This window comes from Pseudophryne corroboree, chromosome 1 (assembly GCF_028390025.1).
Source record: "Pseudophryne corroboree isolate aPseCor3 chromosome 1, aPseCor3.hap2, whole genome shotgun sequence".
Classification (NCBI taxonomy): domain Eukaryota; kingdom Metazoa; phylum Chordata; class Amphibia; order Anura; family Myobatrachidae; genus Pseudophryne; species Pseudophryne corroboree.
Window position 1 is genome coordinate 1,245,461,744 of NC_086444.1, and position 22,500 is coordinate 1,245,484,243.

General features: G+C 53.5%; 1 protein-coding gene across 2 annotated transcripts in view; it reads right to left on the reverse strand.

Annotated features, from left to right (window-relative positions):
* LOC134931886 (programmed cell death protein 4-like) overlaps positions 1 to 22,500 on the reverse strand; it is a 38,863-nt gene that overhangs the window by 13,950 nt on the left and 2,413 nt on the right. The window contains exons 2-6 of one of the 2 annotated variants that reach the window (XM_063925722.1): positions 21,015 to 21,312; positions 16,709 to 16,806; positions 13,762 to 13,875; positions 5,652 to 5,873; positions 945 to 1,042 (exon numbers count right to left, since the gene is read on the reverse strand). In XM_063925722.1, the coding sequence (XP_063781792.1) occupies positions 945 to 1,042; positions 5,652 to 5,873; positions 13,762 to 13,875; positions 16,709 to 16,806; positions 21,015 to 21,276 (794 nt within the window). In that variant the 5' untranslated portion in view covers positions 21,277 to 21,312. The remainder of the gene's footprint in view (positions 1 to 944; positions 1,043 to 5,651; positions 5,874 to 13,761; positions 13,876 to 16,708; positions 16,807 to 21,014; positions 21,313 to 22,500) is intronic. The other variant, XM_063925732.1, reaches the window with a different exon arrangement.

The following is a 22,500-nucleotide window of genomic DNA, read 5'->3' on the forward strand; positions in this document are numbered from 1 at the left end:
GACTGAGGATAACAGACCAGGGAGATAGAGGGGGGAGGGAGAGGGATGGAGGAGAGGGGGAGAGAGAGGGGTAGGAGGGGGGGAGAGAACGCAGCCTCAGACTGAGGGTAACAGGCCTGGGAGGTAGAGGAGGAGAGAGCGCAAGGGAGGCGATAGACTGATGGAGGACGGAGGGATGAGGGGGGAAGGAAGGAAGGAAGGAAGGAAGGAAGGAAGGAAGGAAGGAAGGAAGGAAGGAAGGAAGGAAGGAGAGATGGAGTGAATGAGCCCCTATTTCCTAGAGCGCCGCCTGACGCCAGCAGCTGAGTCTGCGCAGTGCGGCTCCTGCACAGGTCAGTAAATGTGGGTGTGTCTCCTGCACAGGTCAGTAAATGTGGGTGTGTCCGCTCATTGTTGCCCAACAATGGCGCGGTTAGTGTGCGGCGACTGTGTGCAGGCGCATGTGCACACCGTTAAAGCCTACGGAGTGAATGCCCGCTGCGGCCAGTCGCAGTGCGGTGTGTTCGCATTATGCCGCAATGAATGCGCACGTGGATGAGCGTGGCTACACCCGCAGGACTGTACGGGGGAAGGAGCCACAATCATCCAGCCCGTGGTATCAGGTGCTGGTGGGCAGGACCTGGTGGTGACAGCAAAGTACCCGCCTACTGCGTAGTGGGTGGAGTCAGTAACAGGCGGCTACTGACAGTAAAAGGGAATTTCCTATTGGCCCCGTTCCTGTGATCACTTGGTGCCGGCAGCAAGACGCATCTTCCTCTGTATAAGGTCTGTGTAGGGAAAAGCACAGGAGCCAATCACAGCCAAGCCCACACGCGCCGCCGTCACCCGATATTCCAGGCTTTACCGATAACAACAGATGCCTACACCAAAATGTCTGATGTGCTACTCCAGTCACCTGTGCTCAAGCATGGATAGGGTATACGCCACCTGCCCAGCGCTCTCACCGTGCGTGTTCACAATCCACCCGACCCTTGTAGCGGTCCACGAAATCTAGCGGCAAAGCGTGATCCGCAACCGCACGAGCGATGAACTGGCCCAGCATCTGCAAGAGACATCATAAGCATGTAAGGGCTGGTGCCAGGGCCGGCGGGGTCACATTCCCCTGCAGGAGCTGTCACACGGGAGACGTGAGTGCCAGGACCTCCACCCTCCGGTGTATCCCCCTGCGGGAGCTGTCACACGGGAGACGCGAGTGCCGCACCTGTGTATAATGCCCACATGTATATACCGCTCCACCTGTGTATAACGCCCACATGTATATACCGCTGCACCCGTGTATAATGCCCACATGTATATACCGCTGCACCTATGTATATACCGCTGCACCCGTGTATAATGCCCACATGTATATACCGCTGCACCTGTGTATAATGCCCACATGTATATACCGCTCCACCTGTGTATAATGCCCACATGTATATACCGCTGCACCCGTGTATAATGCCCACATGTATATACCGCTGCACCTGTGTATAATGCCCACATGTATATACCGCTGCACCCGTGTATAATGCCCACATGTATATACCGCTGCACCTGTGTATAATGCCCACATGTATATACCGCTGCACCTGTGTATAACGCCCACATGTACATACCGCGGCACCTGTGTATAATGCCCACATGTATATACCGCTGCACCTGTGTATAATGCCCACATGTATATACCGCTGCACCTGTGTATAATGCCCACATGTATATACCGCTGCACCTGTGTATAACGCACACATGTACATACCGCGGCACCTGTGTATAATGCCCACATGTATATACCGCTGCACCCGTGTATAATGCCCACATGTATATACCGCTGCACCTGTGTATAATGCCCACATGTATATACCGCTGCACCTGTGTATAACGCCCACATGTACATACCGCTGCACCTGTGTATAATGCCCACATGTATATACCGCTGCACCCGTGTATAATGCCCACATGTATATACCGCTGCACCTGTGTATAATGCCCACATGTATATACCGCTGCACCTGTGTATAATGCCCACATGTATATACCGCTGCACCCGTGTATAATGCCCACATGTATATACCGCTGCACCTGTGTATAATGCCCACATGTATATACCGCTGCACCTGTGTATAACGCCCACATGTACATACCGCGGCACCTGTGTATAATGCCCACATGTATATACCGCTGCACCTGTGTATAATGCCCACATGTATATACCGCTGCACCTGTGTATAATGCCCACATGTATATACCGCTGCACCTGTGTATAACGCACACATGTACATACCGCGGCACCTGTGTATAATGCCCACATGTATATACCGCTGCACCCGTGTATAATGCCCACATGTATATACCGCTGCACCTGTGTATAATGCCCACATGTATATACCGCTGCACCTGTGTATAACGCCCACATGTACATACCGCTGCACCTGTGTATAATGCCCACATGTATATACCGCTGCACCCGTGTATAATGCCCACATGTATATACCGCTGCACCTGTGTATAATGCCCACATGTATATACCGCTGCACCTGTGTATAACGCCCACATGTACATACCGCTGCACCTGTGTATAACGCCCACATGTACATACCGCTGCACCTGTGTATAATGCCCACATGTATATACCGCTGCACCCGTGTATAATGCCCACATGTATATACCGCTGCACCTGTGTATAATGCCCACATGTATATACCGCTGCACCTGTGTATAATGCCCACATGTATATACCGCTGCACCCGTGTATAATGCCCACATGTATATACCGCTGCACCTGTGTATAATGCCCACATGTACATACCGCTGCACCTGTGTATAACGCCCACATGTACATACCGCGGCACCTGTGTATAATGCCCACATGTATATACCGCTGCACCTGTGTATAATGCCCACATGTATATACCGCTGCACCTGTGTATAATGCCCACATGTATATACCGCTGCACCTGTGTATAACGCACACATGTACATACCGCGGCACCTGTGTATAATGCCCACATGTATATACCGCTGCACCCGTGTATAATGCCCACATGTATATACCGCTGCACCTGTGTATAATGCCCACATGTATATACCGCTGCACCTGTGTATAACGCCCACATGTACATACCGCTGCACCTGTGTATAATGCCCACATGTATATACCGCTGCACCCGTGTATAATGCCCACATGTATATACCGCTGCACCTGTGTATAATGCCCACATGTATATACCGCTGCACCTGTGTATAACGCCCACATGTACATACCGCGGCACCTGTGTATAATGCCCACATGTATATACCGCTGCACCTGTGTATAATGCCCACATGTATATACCGCTGCACCTGTGTATAATGCCCACATGTATATACCGCTGCACCTGTGTATAACGCACACATGTACATACCGCGGCACCTGTGTATAATGCCCACATGTATATACCACTGCACCCGTGTATAATGCCCACATGTATATACCGCTGCACCTGTGTATAATGCCCACATGTATATACCGCTGCACCCGTGTATAATGCCCACATGTATATTTCGCTGCACCTGTGTATAACGCCCACATGTATATACCGCTGCACCTGTGTATAATGCCCACATGTATATACCTCTGCACCTGTGTATAATGCCCACATGTATATACCGCTGCACCTGTGTATAATGCCCACATGTATATACCGCTGCACCTGTGTATAATGCCCACATGTATATACCGCTGCACCTGTGTATAATGTCCACATGTATATACCGCTGCACCTGTGTATACTGCCTACATCTATATACCGCTGCACCTGTGTATAATGCCCACATGTATACACCGCTGTACCTGTGTATAATGCCCACATGTATATACTGCTGCACCTGTGTATAATGCTCACATGTATATACCGCTGCACCTGTGTATAATGCCACATGTATATACCACTGCACCTGTGTATAACGCCCACATGTATATACCGCTGCACCTGTGTATAACACCCACATGTATATACTGCTGCACCTGTGTATAACACCCACATGTATATACCGCTTCACCTGTGTATAATGCCCACATGTATATACCGCTGCACCTGTGTATAATGCCCACATGTATATACTGCTGCACCTGTGTATAATACAGACATGTATATACCGCTGCACCTGTGTATAATGCCCACAAGTATATACCGCTGCACCTGTGTATAATGCCACATGTATATATCGCTGCACCTGTGTATAATGCCCACATGTATATACCGCTGCACCTGTGTATAATGCAATCATGTATATACCGCTGCACCTGTGTATAATGCCCACATGTATATACCGCTGCACCTTTGTATAACACCCACATGTATATACCTCTGCACCTGTGTATAATGCCCACATGTATATACTGCTGCACCTGTGTATAATCCCCACATGTATATACTGCTGCACCTGTGTATAATGCCCACATGAATATACTGCTGCACCTGTGTATAATCCCCACATGTATATACCACTGCACCTGTGTATAACGCCCACATGTATATACCGCTGCACCTGTGTATAACACCCACATGTATATACCGCTGCACCTGTGTATAACACCCACATGTATATACTGCTGCACCTGTGTATAACACCCACATGTATATACCGCTTCACCTGTGTATAATGCCCACATGTATATACCGCTGCAACTGTGTATAATGCCCACATGTATATACCGCTGCACCTGTGTATAATGCCCACATGTATAAACTGCTGCACCTGTGTATAATGCCCACATGTATATACCGCTGCACCTGTGTATAATGCCCACATGTATATACCGCTGCACCTGTGTATAATGCCCACATGTATATACCGCTGCACCTGTGTATAATGCCCACATGTATATACTGCTGCACCTGTGTATAATACAGACATGTATATATCGCTGCACCTGTGTATAATGCCCACAAGTATATACCGCTGCACCTGTGTATAATGCCCACATGTATATACCGCTGCACCTGTGTATAATGCAATCATGTATATACCGCTGCACCTGTGTATAATGCCCACATGTATATACCGCTGCACCTTTGTATAACACCCACATGTATATACCTCTGCACCTGTGTATAATGCCCACATGTATATACTGCTGCACCTGTGTATAATCCCCACATGTATGTACTGCTGCACCTGTGTATAATGCCCACCTGAGGTAAAAGGTGACCCAACAGTGGAGGTGGGGCAGATATTAGTCACCCGCCGGGGGGGAGGCACTAGGACTCCCGGAAGTGGGAGGGTCAGGCACTCGGTCACCCGGCAGTGGGAGGTGCAGGCACTCGGTCACCCGGCAGTGGGAGGGACAGGCACTCGGTCACCCGGCAGTGGGAGGGGCAGGCACTCGGTCACCCAGCAGGGGGGGGGGGGGGGCAGATTTTAGTCACCCGCCGGGGGGAGAGGGGGGGGGGGGGGGAGGCAGGCAGGCACTAGGACTCACGGCAGTGGGAGGGGCAGATACTTGGTAGTGGGAGGGGCAGGCACTCGATCACACGGCAGTGGGAGGGGCAGGCACTCGGTCACCCGGCAGTGGGAGGGGCAGGCACTCGGTCACCCGGCAGTGGGAGGGGCAGGCACTCGGTCACCCGGCAGTGGGAGGGGCAGGCACTCGGTCACCTGGCAGTGGGAGGGGCCGGCCCTGCCAGTACCTGTGGGGCCTCCGGAGTGTCCAGGATTAGGTCAGGTAAGTCGGTCAGTAATCTGTTGAAGGCCTGCGCATTATCCTCCTCTGATAAGACTTTCTCCAGCAGGTCACACAGGAGGCGAGAGGTCAGCTCTCGGTGACTGGCCTTTCCTTCCATAGAGAGGGATACAGCCAGACGAGGGACCCCCGGCTTCTGACTCCCCAAATTCAGCTCATTCAGAAGTGCCTGAAATACACTGCACTGTTATACCATATGCTCAAATAAATATATACATACACTGCACTGTTATACCATATGGTCACATAAATATATACATACGCTGCACTGGTGTACCATATGCTCACATAAATATATACATACACTGCACTGGTGTACCATATGCTCAAATAAATATATACATACACTGCACTGTTATACCATATGGTCACATAAATATATACATACGCTGCACTGGTGTACCATATGGTCACATAAATATATACATACACTGCACTGTTATACCATACGCTCACATAAATATATACATACACTGCACTGGTGTACCATATGCTCAAATAAATATATACATACACTGCACTGTTATACCATATGGTCACATAAATATATACATACGCTGCACTGTTATACCATATGCTCACATAAATATATACATACGCTGCACTGTTATACCATATGCTCAAATATATACATACACTGCGCTGTTATACCATATGCTCACATAAATATATACATACGCTGCACTGTTATACCATATGCTCACATAAATATATACATACGCTGCACTGTTATACCATATGCTCAAATAAATATATACATACACTGCACTGTTATACCATATGGTCACATAAATATATACATACGCTGCACTGTTATACCATATGCTCACATAAATATATACATACGCTGCATTGTTATACCATATGGTCACATAAATATATACATACGCTGCACTGTTATACCATATGCTCACATAAATATATACATACGCTGCATTGTTATACCATATGGTCACATAAATATATACATACGCTGCATTGTTATACCATATGCTCACATAAATATATACATACGCTGCACTGGTGTACCATATGCTCACATAAATATATACATACGCTGCACTGGTGTACCATATGCTCACATAAATATATACATACGCTGCACTGGTGTACCATATGCTCACATAAATATATACATACGCTGCACTGGTGTACCATATGCTCACATAAATATATACATACGCTGCACTGGTGTACCATATGCTCACATAAATATATACATACGCTGCACTGGTGTACCATATGCTCACATAAATATATACATACGCTGCACTGGTGTACCATATGCTCACATAAATATATACATACGCTGCACTGTTATACCATATGCTCATATAAATATATACATACGCTGCACTGTTATACCATATGCTCACATAAATATATACATACACTGCACTGTTATACCATATGGTCACATAAATATATACATACGCTGCACTGTTATACCATATGCTCAAATAAATATATACATACACTGCACTGTTATACCATATGGTCACATAAATATACACATACGCTGCACTGTTATACCATATGCTCAAATAAATATATACATACACTGCACTGTTATACCATATGGTCACACAAATATATACATACGCTGCACTGGTGTACCATATGCTCACATAAATATATACATATGCTGCACTGGTGTACCATATGCTCACATAAATATATACATACGCTGCACTGGTGTATCATATGCTCACATAAATATATACATACGCTGCACTGGTGTACCATATGCTCACATAAATATATGCATACGCTGCACTGTTATACCATATGCTCACATAAATATATACATACGCTGCACTGTTATACCATACGTTCACATAAATATATACATACGCTGCACTGGTGTACCATATGCTCACATAAATATATACATACACTGCACTGGTGTACCATATGCTCACATAAATATATACATACGCTGCACTGGTGTACCTTATGCTCACATAAATATATACGCTGCACTGTTATACCATATGCTCAAATAAATATATACATATGCTGCACTGGTGTACCATATGCTCACATAAATATATACATACGCTGCACTGTTATACCATATGCTCAAATAAATATATACATATGCTGCACTGTTATACCATACGCTCACATAAATATATACATACACTGTACTGTTATACCATACGCTCACATAAATATATACATACACTGCACTGGTGTACCATATGCTCACATAAATATATACATACGCTGCACTGTTATACCATATGCTCACATAAATATATACATACGCTGCACTGTTATACCATACGCTCACATAAATATATACATACGCTGCACTGTTATACCATACGCTCACATAAATAATAAGAATTTACTCACCGGTAATTCAATTTCTCGTAGTCCGTAGTGGATGCTGGGAACTCCGTAAGGACCATGGGGAATAGACGGGCTCCGCAGGAGACTGGGCACTCTAAAAAAAGATTAGGTACTATCTGGTGTGCACTGGCTCCTCCCTCTATGCTCCTCCTCCAGACCTCAGTTAGGGAAACTGTGCCCGGAAGAGCTGACATTACAAGGAAAGGAAATTTTGAATCCAGGGTAAGACTCATACCAGCCACACCAATTACACCGTACAACTTGTGATAACTATACCCAGTTAACAGTATGAACAACAACTGAGCCTCACTAAACGGATGGCTCATAACAATAACCCTTAGTTAAGCAATAACTATATACACATATTGCAGAGAGTCCGCACTTGGGACGGGCGCCCAGCATCCACTACGGACTACGAGAAATAGAATTACCGGTGAGTAAATTCTTATTTTCTCTGACGTCCTAGTGGATGCTGGGAACTCCGTAAGGACCATGGGGATTATACCAAAGCTCCCAAACGGGCGGGAGAGTGCGGATGACTCTGCAGCACCGAATGAGCGAACTCTAGGTCCTCCTCAGCCAGGGTATCAAACTTGTAGAACTTAGCAAATGTGTTTGAACCCGACCTAGTAGCAGCTCGGCAAAGCTGTAATGCCGAGACCCCTCGGGCAGCCGCCCATGAAGAGCACACCTTCCTCGTGGAATGGTCTTTTACCGATTTTGGATGCGGCAATCCAGCCGCAGAGTGAGCCAGCTGAATCGTGCTACAGATCCAGCGAGCAATAGTTTGCTTTGAAGCAGGAGCACCCAGCTTATTGGATGCATACAGGATAAACAGCGAGTCAGTCTTCCTGACTCCAGCCGTTCTGGAAACATATATCTTCAAAGCCCTGACTACGTCCAGCAACTTGGAGTCCTCCAAGTCCCTAGTAGCCGCAGGCACCACAATAGGTTGGTTCAAATGAAACGATGACACCACCTTTGGGAGAAATTGGGGACGAGTCCTCAATTCTGCCCTGTCCATATGGAAGATCAGATATGGGCTTTTACATGACAAAGCCGCCAATTCTGACACACGCCTAGCCGATGCCAAGGCCAACAGCATGACCACTTTCCACGTGAGATATTTTAGTTCCACGGTCTTAAGTGGCTCTAACCAGTGTGACTTCAGGAAACTCAACACAACTTTAAGATCCCAAGGTGCCACTGGAGGCACAAAAGGGGGCTGAATATGCAGCACTCCCTTTACAAAAGTCTGAACCTCAGGCAGTGAAGCCAGTTCTCTTTGAAAGAAAATGGATAGGGCCGAAATCTGGACCTTTATGGACCCCAATTTAAGGCCCATAGTCACCCCTGACTGTAGGAAGTGCAGGAATCGACCCAGCTGGATTTCCTCCGTAGGGGCCTTCCTGGCCTCACACCAAGCAACATACTTCCGCCATATACGGTGATAATGTTTTGCTGTCACGTCTTTCCTAGCTTGTATCAGCGTAGGAATAACTTCATCCGGAATGCCTTTTTCCGCTAGGATCCGGCGTTCAACCGACATGCCGTCAAACGCAGCCGCGGTAAGTCTTGGAACAGACAGGGCCCTTATTGTAGCAAGTCCTGTCTGAGAGGCAGAGGCCATGGGTCCTCTGTGCGCATTTCTTGCAGTTCCGGGTACCAAGTCCTTCTTGGCCAATCCGGAAAAATGAGTATTGTTCTTATTCCTCTCTTTCTTACTATCCCCAGTACCTTGGGTATGAGAGGAAGAGGAGGAAACACATATATCGACTGGTACACCCACGGTGTCACTAGGGCGTCCACAGCTATCGCCTGAGGGTCCCTTGACCTGGCGCAATATCTTTTTAGCTTTTTGATGAGACGGGACGCCATCATGTCCACCTGTGGCAGTTCCCATCGCTTTGCGATCTGTGTGAAGACTTCTTGATGAAGTCCCCACTCTCCCGGGAGGAGGTCGTGTCTGCTGAGGAAGTCTGCTTCCCAGTTGTCCACTCCCGGAATGAACACTGCTGATAGTGCTTGCACGTGATACTCCGCCCATCGAAGAATCTTTGTGGCTTCCGCCATTGCCATCCTGCTTCTTGTGCCGCCCTGGCGGTTTACATGGGCGACCGCCGTGATGTTGTCTGACTGAATAAGTACTGGCCGGTTTTGAAGCAGGGGCTCTGCTTGACTCAGGGCGTTGTAAATGGCCCTTAGTTCCAGTATATTTATGTGTAGAGAAGTCTCCAGACTTGACCACAGCCCTTGGAAGTTTCTTCCCTGAGTGACTGCCCCCCACCCTCGGAGGCTTGCATCCGTGGTCACCAGGACCCAGTCCTGTATGCCGAACCTGCGGCCCTCGAGAAGGTGAGCACTCTGCAGCCACCACAGAAGAGACACCCTGGCCCTTGGGGACAGGGTGATCAGCCGATGCATCTGAAGATGCGATCCGGACCATTTGTCCAACAGATCCCACTGAAAGATCCTCGCATGGAACCTGCCGAAGGGAATGGCTTCGTATGAAGCCACCATCTTTCCCAGGACTCGCGTGCAGTGATGCACCGATACCTGTTTTGGTTTCAGGAGGTCCCTGACCAGAGATGCTAATTCCTGGGCCTTCTCCACCGGGAGAAACACCTTCTTCTGTTCTGTGTCCAGAATCATGCCCAGGAAAAGCAGACGCGTCGTAGGAATCAGCTGCGACTTTGGAACATTCAGAATCCAACCGTGCTGTAGTAACACCTCCTGAGAGAGTGTTACGCTGATCAACAACTGCTCCCTGGACCTCGCCTTTATGAGGAGATCGTCCAAGTACGGGATAATTATAACTCCCTTCTGCCGAAGGAGTATCATCATTTCGGCCATTACCTTGGTAAATATTCTCGGTGCCGTGGACAGGCCAAACGGCAACGTCTGGAATTGGTAATGACAGTCCTGTACCACAAATCTGAGGTACTCCTGGTGAGGTAGGTAAATGGGGACATGCAAGTAAGCATCTTTGATGTCCAGCGACACCATAAAATCCCCCTCTTCCAGGCTTGCAATCACCGCTCTGAGCGATTCCATTTTGAACTTGAATTTCTTTATATAAGTGTTCAAGGACTTTAAATTCAGAATGGGTCTCACCGAACCGTCCGGTTTCGGTACCACAAACATTGTGGAATAGTAACCCCGTCCCTGTTGAAGGAGGGGGACCCTGACAATCACTTGCTGGAGGTACAGCTTGTGAATTGCCGCCAGCACTACCTCCCTTTCCATGGGGGAAGCTGGCAAGGCTGATTTGAGGTAACGGCGGGGGGGAGTCGCTTTGAATTCCAGCTTGTATCCCTGAGATACAATTTGTATAGCCCAGAGATCCACCTGTGAGCGAACCCACTGGTTGCTGAAGTTTCTGAGACGCGCCCCCACCGCACCTGGCTCCGCCTGTGGAGCCCCAACGTCATGCGGTGGACTTAGTGGAAGCAGGGGAGGACTTTTGTTCCTGGGAACTGGCTGCATGGTGCAGCTTCTTACCTCTACCCCTGCCTCTGGCAAGAAAGGATGCACCCCTGACCCTCTTGCCTTTTTGGGAACGAAAGGACTGCATTTGATAATACGGTGCTTTCTTAGGCTGTGAGGAAACCTGAGGCAAGAAAGTGGACTTTCCAGCTGTCGCTGTAGACACGAGGTCCGACAGACCGTCCCCAAACAATTCCTCACCCTTATAAGGCAAAACCTCCATGTGTTTTTTAGAACCAGCATCCCCTGTCCATTGCCGAGTCCATAAGACCCTCCTGGCAGAAATGGACATAGCATTAATTCTAGATCCCAGCAGGCAAATGTCCCTGTGGCCGGAGAGCCCCAGCCACGAGGCAAATGGCCGCCGCGGCACTGAAGGGGTTAACCCCTAGTGCCCGGCGCCATTTTAAAGGACAAAGGGCGCTTGGCGCCAGATTTAAAAATGCTGTGGGCGCTAGGCGCCGTGTTTTATGAAAATGTATAAGACTGTAATTTTTAAGCTGTGCCGTGGTCCCGGACCTCTCCGGAGACCACGGCAGTGAGGACAGCCCCCGGCGCGCTCAGCAGAGTGTGCACGCCGGGGGAGAGGACAGCCGCTGACCGCCGGAGTCCGGGAGCTCCGCTCCCGGCAGCGGTCAGTGCAGCCCCGGGCGCACTGGAGTGTGCGCGCCGGGGAGAAGGGAGAGCCGCTGCTGGGCGCCTCAGCCCGTTGGAGGTGGCCAGCCGCAGCAGCCGGGACGGACGTCCCGGGCTGCTAGCCGGCGGGGTGGGGGGGGGGGGGTGCGCCGCAGCCCGGCTCCCCGCCGGACGCTGCGGCGAGGACACTTGCAATCAGCGCCGCACACAGGGGACCGGGCTAGCCAGATCCCTGCGCGGCGAGCCCACCACAGGCGCCGCTCATGGGGGACCGGGCTAGCCGGCTCCCTAGCGGCGTGGGGGAAATTAGGCTGCCGAGCAGGCTGATGAGCGCTGGGGTCCGGGAGCTACGCTCCCGGCGCCTCAGCACTACAACAGAGCTAGAGTCACGGCGGCCGGGACAAGTGTCCCGGGCCGCCGGGCTTCAGTACAGGGGGGTGCGCCGCTGCGTGCGGCGAGGCCACAAAGGTAGTGCCACACTGGGGGAGACAGGGAGAGCCAGCTCCCTGGACCCCAGTGGCAGGCAGGCAGGCAGGCAGGCTGGAGGGTGGGGGAAGCCAGCCCATACCTCCAGCACTGAGAGAGCCCTAGCAGCCAGGCTGCAGGACTAGGACACAGTATTCCACAAACCAGACATTGTGTAAAATAATAGAAAGTACAGTGTGTTGTAAGGCACTGCAGTGCCTAGGTATGTGGAGCCTGTGCAGGCTCAGAGTGTATTGAAATGTATAACATGTACAGTGTGATTTAAATGTAATGTATTTAAAGGTAAATTGCACTTACTTGGTTGTGTGTCCCAGGAGGGGGGAATCCATGGCTGTGCAGGCTGATGGATTCTCCCAGACCTTTTCCCCAAAAACGGAATGCTTTCCCATCCAGCCTCACACTTCCAAGGGGCACAGGGAGAGAGAGAAGCAGCTCAGCTATGAAACAAGCTGAGTGGTTTCTTGGAGCTCCATGGAGATCACCCGTAGTGGCCAAGAGACCTGGACCGGGGAGCCAGGCTGCCCAGCTCTGGAGCCCAAATCCAGGCTGCAGCCAGTGGGCTGGGTCCCGGGCAGGTTTCTGGAAGTCAGTTTAGGAGGGAAAACTTTCCCCTAGCCAGACTGAACGGCACCGGGGAGTATCCTGATTCTCCAAGATGGGAGAGTCAAAGGAGACCGACCACTCCCCACTGTCCATAGGGGACAATGTTAGCTGTGCATGAGACCAAGGCATGCACAGCTCATGGGTAAACATTGATTGGTTGTGCACCACAGGGCGGGCTTACCCCCTGTGGTAAGGGGTCTTGGAGAGGGATAAAAGGAGGGCAGTTGGCCCATAGGAGGTGTATTGTAACATCTTATTCTGCTGAAAACATCTGATTGTACACCATCCTCTCCACCCCACAGCGGGCACACACCGTCCTCTCCACCCCACAGCGGGAACACACCATCCTCTCCACCCCACAGCGGGCACACACCGTCCTCTCCACCCCACACACAGCGGGCACATGTGTGTAATGACAGCCGCACAGACATGTGGCAGCGTGCGGAGAGTAACGGTATCCCCCCGTATACAGACAGACAGGTACTTACTATAACCTCTCCCGTGTCTCCATGCTCAAAGTATTCTCTGACCATCGGCTGCACGGTCTTCTGTAGCCCGGCCTCATCCATCTCCAGGACCACCTTCTGGTACACCGTGTCCCCCTGGTGGAAAGGCCGCACAGTTACCCCTGAGTACAGATACCTGGCCCCGGGCGAGACTTCTGCCACACTGCGTTATTACATTCCGCTACGGTTATAACGCTCAGTCTGAGTATTATTCATCAGACTGCGCAGCCTCCGGGGCGCCCTCCGCTCTGCCGGAACATAGGACGGTGGCCTGGTGGCGCTGGCAGTAATATTACACTGGGGCAACAAGTAACCGAACTTTTATTTCTACCCACTCTCGTCTCTAATAATACTGTGAGCGTACAGACTCAAATTACCCACCACCAGTTACCACGCAGACACACCCACAACTGTCAGCCGCCCCCCAATTACCACCCAGACACGCCCACAACTGTCAGCCACCCCCCAATTACCACGCAGACACACCCACGACTGTCAGCCGCCCCACAATTACCACCCAGACACACCCACAACTGTCAGCCGCCCCCCAGTTACCACCCAGACACGCCCACAACTGTCAGCCGTCCCCCCAATTACCACGCAGACACACCCACAACTGTCAGCCGCCCCCCCAAATTACCACCCAGACACACCCACAACTGTCAGCTCCCCCAATTACCACGCAGACACACCCACAACTGTCAGCCGCCCCCCAATTACCACCCAGACACGCCCACAACTGTCAGCCGCCCCCCAATTACCACCCAGACACGCCCACAACTGTCAGCCGCCCCCCAATTACCACCCAGACACACCCACAACTGTCAGCCGCCCCCCAATTACCACCCAGACACACCCACAACTGTCAGCCGCTCCCCAGATACCCCGCAGACACGCCCACAACTGTCATCCACCCCCCAATTACCACCCAGACACACCCACAACTGTCAGCCGCACCTCAATTACCACGCAGACACACCCACAACTGTCAGCCGCCCCCCAATGCCCCCCAGACACGCCCACAACTGTCAGCCGCCCACCAATTACCATCCAGACACACCCACAACTGTCAGCCGCCCCCCCAATTACCATCCAGACACGCCCACAACTGTCAGCCGCCTCCCAATACCACCCAGACACGCCTACAACTATTAGCTGCCCCCAATTACCATCCAGACACACCCACAACTGTCAGCCACCCCCCAGTTACCATCCAAACACGCCCACAACTGTCAGCCACCTCCCAATACCACCCAGACACGCCCACAACTGTCAGCCGCCCCCCAATTACCACCCAGACACTCCCACGACTGTCAGCCGCCCCACAATTACCACCCAGACACACCCACAACTGTCAGCCGCCCCCCAGTTACCACCCAGACACGCCCACAACTGTCAGCCGTCCCCCCAATTACCACGCAGACACACCCACAACTGTCAGCCGCCCCCCCCCCCAATTACCACCCAGACACGCCCACAACTGTCAGCCGTCCCCCCAATTACCACGCAGACACACCCACAACTGTCAGCCGCCCCCCCCCCAAATTACCACCCAGACACACCCACAACTGTCAGCTCCCCCAATTACCACGCACACACCCATAACTGTCAGCCGCCCCCCAATTACCACGCAGACACGCCCACAACTGTCAGCCGCCCCCCCAATTACCATCCAGACACACCCACGACTGTCAGCCGCCCCCCAATTACCACCCAGACACACCCACAACTGTCAGCCGCCCCCCGAATTACCACCCAGACACACCCACAATTCAGCCGCCCCCCAATTACCACCCAGACACACCCACAACTGTCAGCCCCCCCCCCCCAATTACCACGCAGACACACCCACAACTGTCAGCCGCCCCCCCCCCCCAATTACCACCCAGACACGCCTACGACTGTCAGCCGCCCCCCCAATTACCACCCAGACACGCCCACGCTGTCAGCCGCCCCCCAATTACCATCCAGACACGCCCGCGACTGTCAGCCGTCCCCCAGTAACACATGGTGGGGGGCAGGAATTAGAGTAACACACGGGGAGTGGGGGGAATTAAAGTAACACACGGGGAGGGATGGTTTTAAGAGTAACACACAGGCAGGAGTGGCCGGGAATTAGAGTAACACAATGGGGGGGGCATAAATTAGAGTAACACAATGAGGGGGCTGGAATTAGAGTAACACATGGGGGGGGGGCAGGAATTAGAGTAACACATGGAGGAGGAGGGAGATTAGAGTAACACACGGGGAGGGGATTAGAGTAACACACGGGGAGGGGATTAGAGTAACACACGGGGGGAGGGGATTAGAGTAACACCGCCACGTAGAGATTGGCTGCTCTCTGGCAGAAATGAGTGACGGCCGCTGTGGTCTCGCTGTAGACCTGTCACACCTTTCAGGGGTCAGAGGGAAGACCTCTCACAACTCTCAGGGGTCAGAGGGAAGACCTGTCACGCCTCTCAGGGGTCAGAGGGAAGACATGTCACGCCTCTCAGGGGTCAGAGGGAAGACCTGTCACACCTCTCACGGGTCAGAGGGAAGACCTCTCACACCTCTCAGGGGTCAGAGGGAAGACCTGCGCGCCCTGTCACACCTCTCAGGGGTCAGAGGGAAGACCTGTCACACCTCTCAGGGGTCAGAGGGAAGACCTGCGCGCCCTGTCACACCTCTCAGGGGTCAGAGGGAAGACCTGTCACACCTCTCAGAGGTCAGACCTGTCACACCTCTCAGGGGTCAGAGGGGAGACCTGTCACACCTCTCAGGGGTCAGAGGGGAGACCTGTCACGCCTCTCAGGGGTCAGAGGGAAGACCTGTCACGCCTCTCAGGGGTCAGAGGGAAGACCTGTCACGCCTCTCAGGGGTCAGAGGGAAGACCTGCGCGCCCTGTCACACCTAATGTATCCCCCTTATATTATAAAACGGTTCTTACCTGGGCGGATTCATCATAATTGGGGTCTCGAGCATCAGGCTCCTGATAAGTGTACACCTGTCCTGGAGCCCCCCACACACCTTTCCCACCAGCGCCTCCTGCAGGAGAGAGCAGAGCGTCACCCATACTGCCGAATATAATCCCCCCACCCACCTCTACGTGACCAAACCCCTCTCTAACCCATTCACCCCACAGCGGGCACACACACCGTCTTCTCCACCCCACAGCGGGCACACACCGTCCTCTCCACCCCACACACAGCGGGCACGCACTGTCCTCTCCACCCCACACACAGCGGGCACGCACCGTCCTCTCCACCCCACACACAGCGGGCACGCACCATCCTCTCCACCCCACACACAGCGGGCACACACACCGTCCTCTCCACCCCACAGCGGGCACACACCGTCCTCTCCACCCCACACACGGCGGGCACGCACCGTCCTCTCCACCCCACACACGGCGGGCACGCACCGTCCTCTCCACCCCACACACGGCGGGCACGCACCGTCCTCTCCACCCCACACACGGCGGGCACGCACCGTCCTCTCCACCCCACACACAGCGGGCACGCACCGTCCTCTCCACCCCACACACAGCGGGCACGCACAGTCCTCTCCACCCCACACACAGCAGGCACACACCGTCCTCTCCACCCCACACAGCAGGCACACACCGTCCTCTCAACCCCACACACAGTGGGCACACACCGTCCTCTCCACACACAGCGGGTACACACCGTCCTCTCCACCCCACAGCGGGCACACACCGTCCTCTCCACCCCACACACGGCGGGTACGCACCGTCCTCTCCACCCCACACACGGCGGGCACGCACCGTCCTCTCCACCCCACACACGGCGGGCACGCACCGTCCTCTCCACCCCACACACGGCGGGCACGCACCATCCTCTCCACCCCACAGCGGGCACGCACCGTCCTCTCAACCCCACACACAGCGGGCACACACCGTCCTCTCCACCCCACACACAGTGGGCACACACCATCCTCTCCACCCCACAGCGGGCACACACCGTCCTCTCCACCCCACAGCGGGCACACACCGTCCTCTCCACCCCACACACAGCGGGCACACACCGTCCTCTCCACCCCACACACAGCGGGCACACACACCATCCTCTCCACCCCACAGCGGGCACACATCGTCCTCTCCACCCCACAGCGGGCACACACCGTCCTCTCCACCCCACACACAGCGGGCACACACCGACCTCTCCACCCCACACACAGCGGGCACACACCATCCTCTCCACCCCACAGCGGGCACACACCGTCCTCTCCACCCCACAGCGGGCACACACCGTCCTCTCCACCCCACACACACAGCGGGCACACACCGTCCTCTCCACCCCACACAGTGGGCACACACCGTCCTCTCCACCCCACACACAGCGGGCACACACCGTCCTCTCCACCCCACAGCGGGTACACACCGTCCTCTCCACCCCACACAGCGGGCACACACCGTCCTCTCCACCCCACACAGCGGGCACACACCGTCCTCTCCACCCCACACACAGCGGGCACGCACCGTCCTCTCCACCCCACACACAGCGGGCACACACCGTCCTCTCCACCCCACACACAGCGGGCACACACCGTCCTCTCCACCCCACACACAGCGGGCACACACCGTCCTCTCCACCCCACACACAGCGGGCACACACCGTCCTCTCCACCCCACACAGCGGGCACACACTGTCCTCTCCACCCCACACACAGCGGGCACACACCATCCTCTCCACCCCACACATCGGGAACACACCTCTACGACTACAACCTCCCCACCCCAACTAACATCCCCATACCCTCTACAACTACAACCTCCCCACCCCAACTAACATCCCCATACCCTCTAAAACTACAACCTCCCCACCCCAACTAACATCCCCATAACCTCTACGACTACAACCTCCCCATCCCAACTAACATCCCCATTCCCTGTACGACTACAACCTCCCCACCCAAACTAACATCCCCATTCCCTCTACGACTACAACCTCCCCACCCCAACTAACATCCCCATACCCTCGACAACTACAACCTCCCCACCCCAACTAACATCCCCATACCCTCTACGACTACAACCTCCCCACCCCAACTAACATCCCCATTCCCTCTACGACTACAACCTCCCCACCCCAATTAACATCCCCATACCCACTACGACTACAACCTCCCCATCCCAACTAACATCCCCATTCCCTGTACGACTACAACCTCCCCACCCAAACTAACATCCCCATTCCCTCTACGACTACAACCTCCCCACCCCAACTAACATCCCCATACCCTCTATGACTACAACCTCCCCACCCCAACTAACATCCCCATACCCACTACGACTACAACCTCCCCATACCCTCTATGACTACAACCTCCCCACCCCAACTAACATCCCCATTCCCTCTACGACTACAACCTCCCCACCCCAACTAACATCCCCATACCCTCTATGACTACAACCTCCCACCCCAACTAACATCCCCATACCCACTACGACTACAACCTCCCCATACCCTCTATGACTACAACCTCCCCACCCCAACTAACATCCCCATTCCCTCTACGACTACAACCTCCCCACCCCAACTAACATCCCCATACCCTCTACGACTACAACCTCCCCATCCCAACTAACATCCCCATTCCCTCTACGACTACAACCTCCCCACCCCAACTAACATCCCCATACCCTCTACAACTACAACCTCCCCACCCCAACTAACATCCCCATACCCTCTATGACTACAACCTCCCCACCCCAACTAACATCCCCATTCCCTCTATGACTACAACCTCCCCACCCCAACTAACATCCCCATTCCCTGTACATCTACAACCTCCCCAACTAACATCCCCATTCCCTCTACGACTACAACCTCCCCACCCCAACTAACATCCCCATACCCTCTATGACTACAACCTCCCCACCCCAACTAACATCCCCATTCCCTCTACGACTACAACCTCCCCACCCCAACTAACATCCCCATTCCCTCTACGACTACAACCTCCCCACCCCAACTAACATCCCCATTCCCTCTACGACTACAACCTCCCCACCCCAACTAACATCCCCATTCCCTCTACGACTACAACCTCCCCACCCCAACTAACATCCCCATTCCCTCTACGACTACAACCTCCCCACCCCAACTAACATCCCCATTCCCTCTACGACTACAACCTCCCCACCCCAACTAACATCCCCATTCCCTCTACGACTACAACCTCCCCACCCCAACTAACATCCCCATTCCCTCTACGACTACAACCTCCCCACCCCAACTAACATCCCCATTCCCTCTACGACTACAACCTCCCCACCCCAACTAACATCCCCATTCCCTCTACGACTACAACCTCCCCACCCCAACTAACATCCCCATTCCCTGTACGACTACAACCTCCCCAACTAACATCCCCATTCCCTCTACGACTACAACCTCCCCACCCCAACTAACATCCCCATACCCTCTACAACTACAACCTCCCCACCCCAACTAACATCCCCATACCCTCTATGACTACAACCTCCCCACCCCAACTAACATCCCCATTCCCTCTACGACTACAACCTCCCCACCCCAACTAACATCCCCATTCCCTCTACGACTACAACCTCCCCACCCCAACTAACATCCCCATTCCCTCTACGACTACAACCTCCCCACCCCAACTAACATCCCCATTCCCTCTACGACTACAACCTCCCCATCCCAACTAACATCCCCATTCCCTGTACGACTACAACCTCCCCAACTAACATCCCCATTCCCTCTACGACTACAACCTCCCCACCCCAACTAACATCCCCATACCCTCTACAACTACAACCTCCCCACCCCAACTAACATCCCCATACCCTCTATGACTTCAACCTCCCCACCCCAACTAACATCCCCATTCCCTCTACGACTACAACCTCCCCACCCCAACTAACATCCCCATTCCCTCTACGACTACAACCTCCCCACCCCAACTAACATCCCCATTCCCTCTACGACTACAACCTCCCCACCCCAACTAACATCCCCATTCCCTCTACGACTACAACCTCCCCACCCCAACTAACATCCCCATTCCCTCTACGACTACAACCTCCCCACCCCAACTAACATCCCCATTCCCTCTACGACTACAACCTCCCCACCCCAACTAACATCCCCATTCCCTCTACGACTACAACCTCCCCACCCCCAGCCAACACCAGATCTGCTAACTCCAGCTCCAGGCCTCCTTCACCACCAGTCCTCAGCTCTGACACCCCAGCTCCCCTATACCTTTCTTTGGGAGTCCGCGGCCTTTGCCCATGCGTGACTTCCTGTCATTGCCCCTGCCCCGTGGGCTGAGGGGCTCCGCTGAGCAGTCTGTGCTCTCCGACTCCCGGGCAGAGTCACGCGATGATGTACGCCGGAGCCTACGCTTGGCCTTCGCCTTCATTTTTGCTTCATGAAGAGCCTTCTCCTGTGGAGTCCAGTCAGGTGACACCTCCTCCTCGCTGAGCTCCTCCCCCACCACGGCATCCTCCTCACCTGGACCCATCCCAGCAGAAGATTAACTTACAAGCGGCAATGTGCCCTAGAAGAAAAAGAGAGGAGTCATAGACAGCTTAAGAGGAGAGGACCTCCACCAACAAGGAGATCAGACATCAAGTCCAGGCTAATAATTCATCCCTGGTCACAGCTCCATCTCCTCGTATCACCAGGTGCCAACCCCTGCTCAAGATGGGTAGGGAGCGCTCAGTGACAGGAGGTAGCCGGGGGTGAGGGTAGGGAGCGCTCAGTGACAGGAGGTAGTCGGGGGTGAGGGTAGGGAGCGCTCAGTGACAGGAGGTAGCCGGGGGTGAGGGTAGGGAGCGCTCAGTGACAGGAGGTAGCCGGGGGTGAGCGGCAGGGAAGGGGTCACGGGACAGGGGCGGCAGGGAAGGGGTCATGGGACAGGGGCGGCAGAGAAGGGGTGACGGGACAGGGGCGGCAGGGAAGGGGTCATGGGACAGGGGCGGCAGGGAAGGGGTCATGGGGCAGGGGCGGCAGGGAAGGGGTCACGGGACAGGGGCGGCAGGGAAGGGGTCACGGGACAGGGGCGGCAGGGAAGGGGTCACGGGACAGGGGCAGCAGGGAAGGGGTCACGGGACAGGGGTGGCAGAGAAGGGGTCACGGGACAGGGGCGGCAGAGAAGGGGTCACGGGACAGGGGCAAAAAGTCATCAGGGAAGGGGAGTGGAGTAAGGGGTTAAAGGGTTACAGGGAGTGGAGTAAGGGGTTAAAGGGCTGGGAGGACTGGTGGAAGGGGTCAAAGGGCTAAGGGGGGTGGAGGAAGGGGTTAAAGGTCTGGGAGGACTGGAGGAAGGGGTTAAATGTCTGGGAGGACTGGAGGAAGGGGTTAAAGGTCTGGGAGGACTGGAGGAAGGGGTTAAAGGGCTGGGATGACTGGGGGAAGGAGTTAAAGGTCTGGGAGGACTGGAGGAAGGGGTTAAAGGTCTGGGAGGACTGGTGGAAGGGGTCAACGGGCTAAAGGGAGTGGAGGAAGGGGTCAAATGGCTAAGGGGAGTGGAGGAAGGGGTCAAATGGCTGGGAGGACTGGAGGAAGGGGTTAAAGGGCTAAGGGGAGCGGAGGAAGGGGTTAAAGGGCTAAGGGGAGTGGAGGAAGGGGTTAAAGGTCTGTGAGGACAGGAGGAAGGGGTTAAAGGTCTGGGATGACAGGAGGAAGGGGTTAAAGGTCTGGGAGGACTGGAGGAAGGGGTTAAAGGTCTGGGAGGACTGGAGGA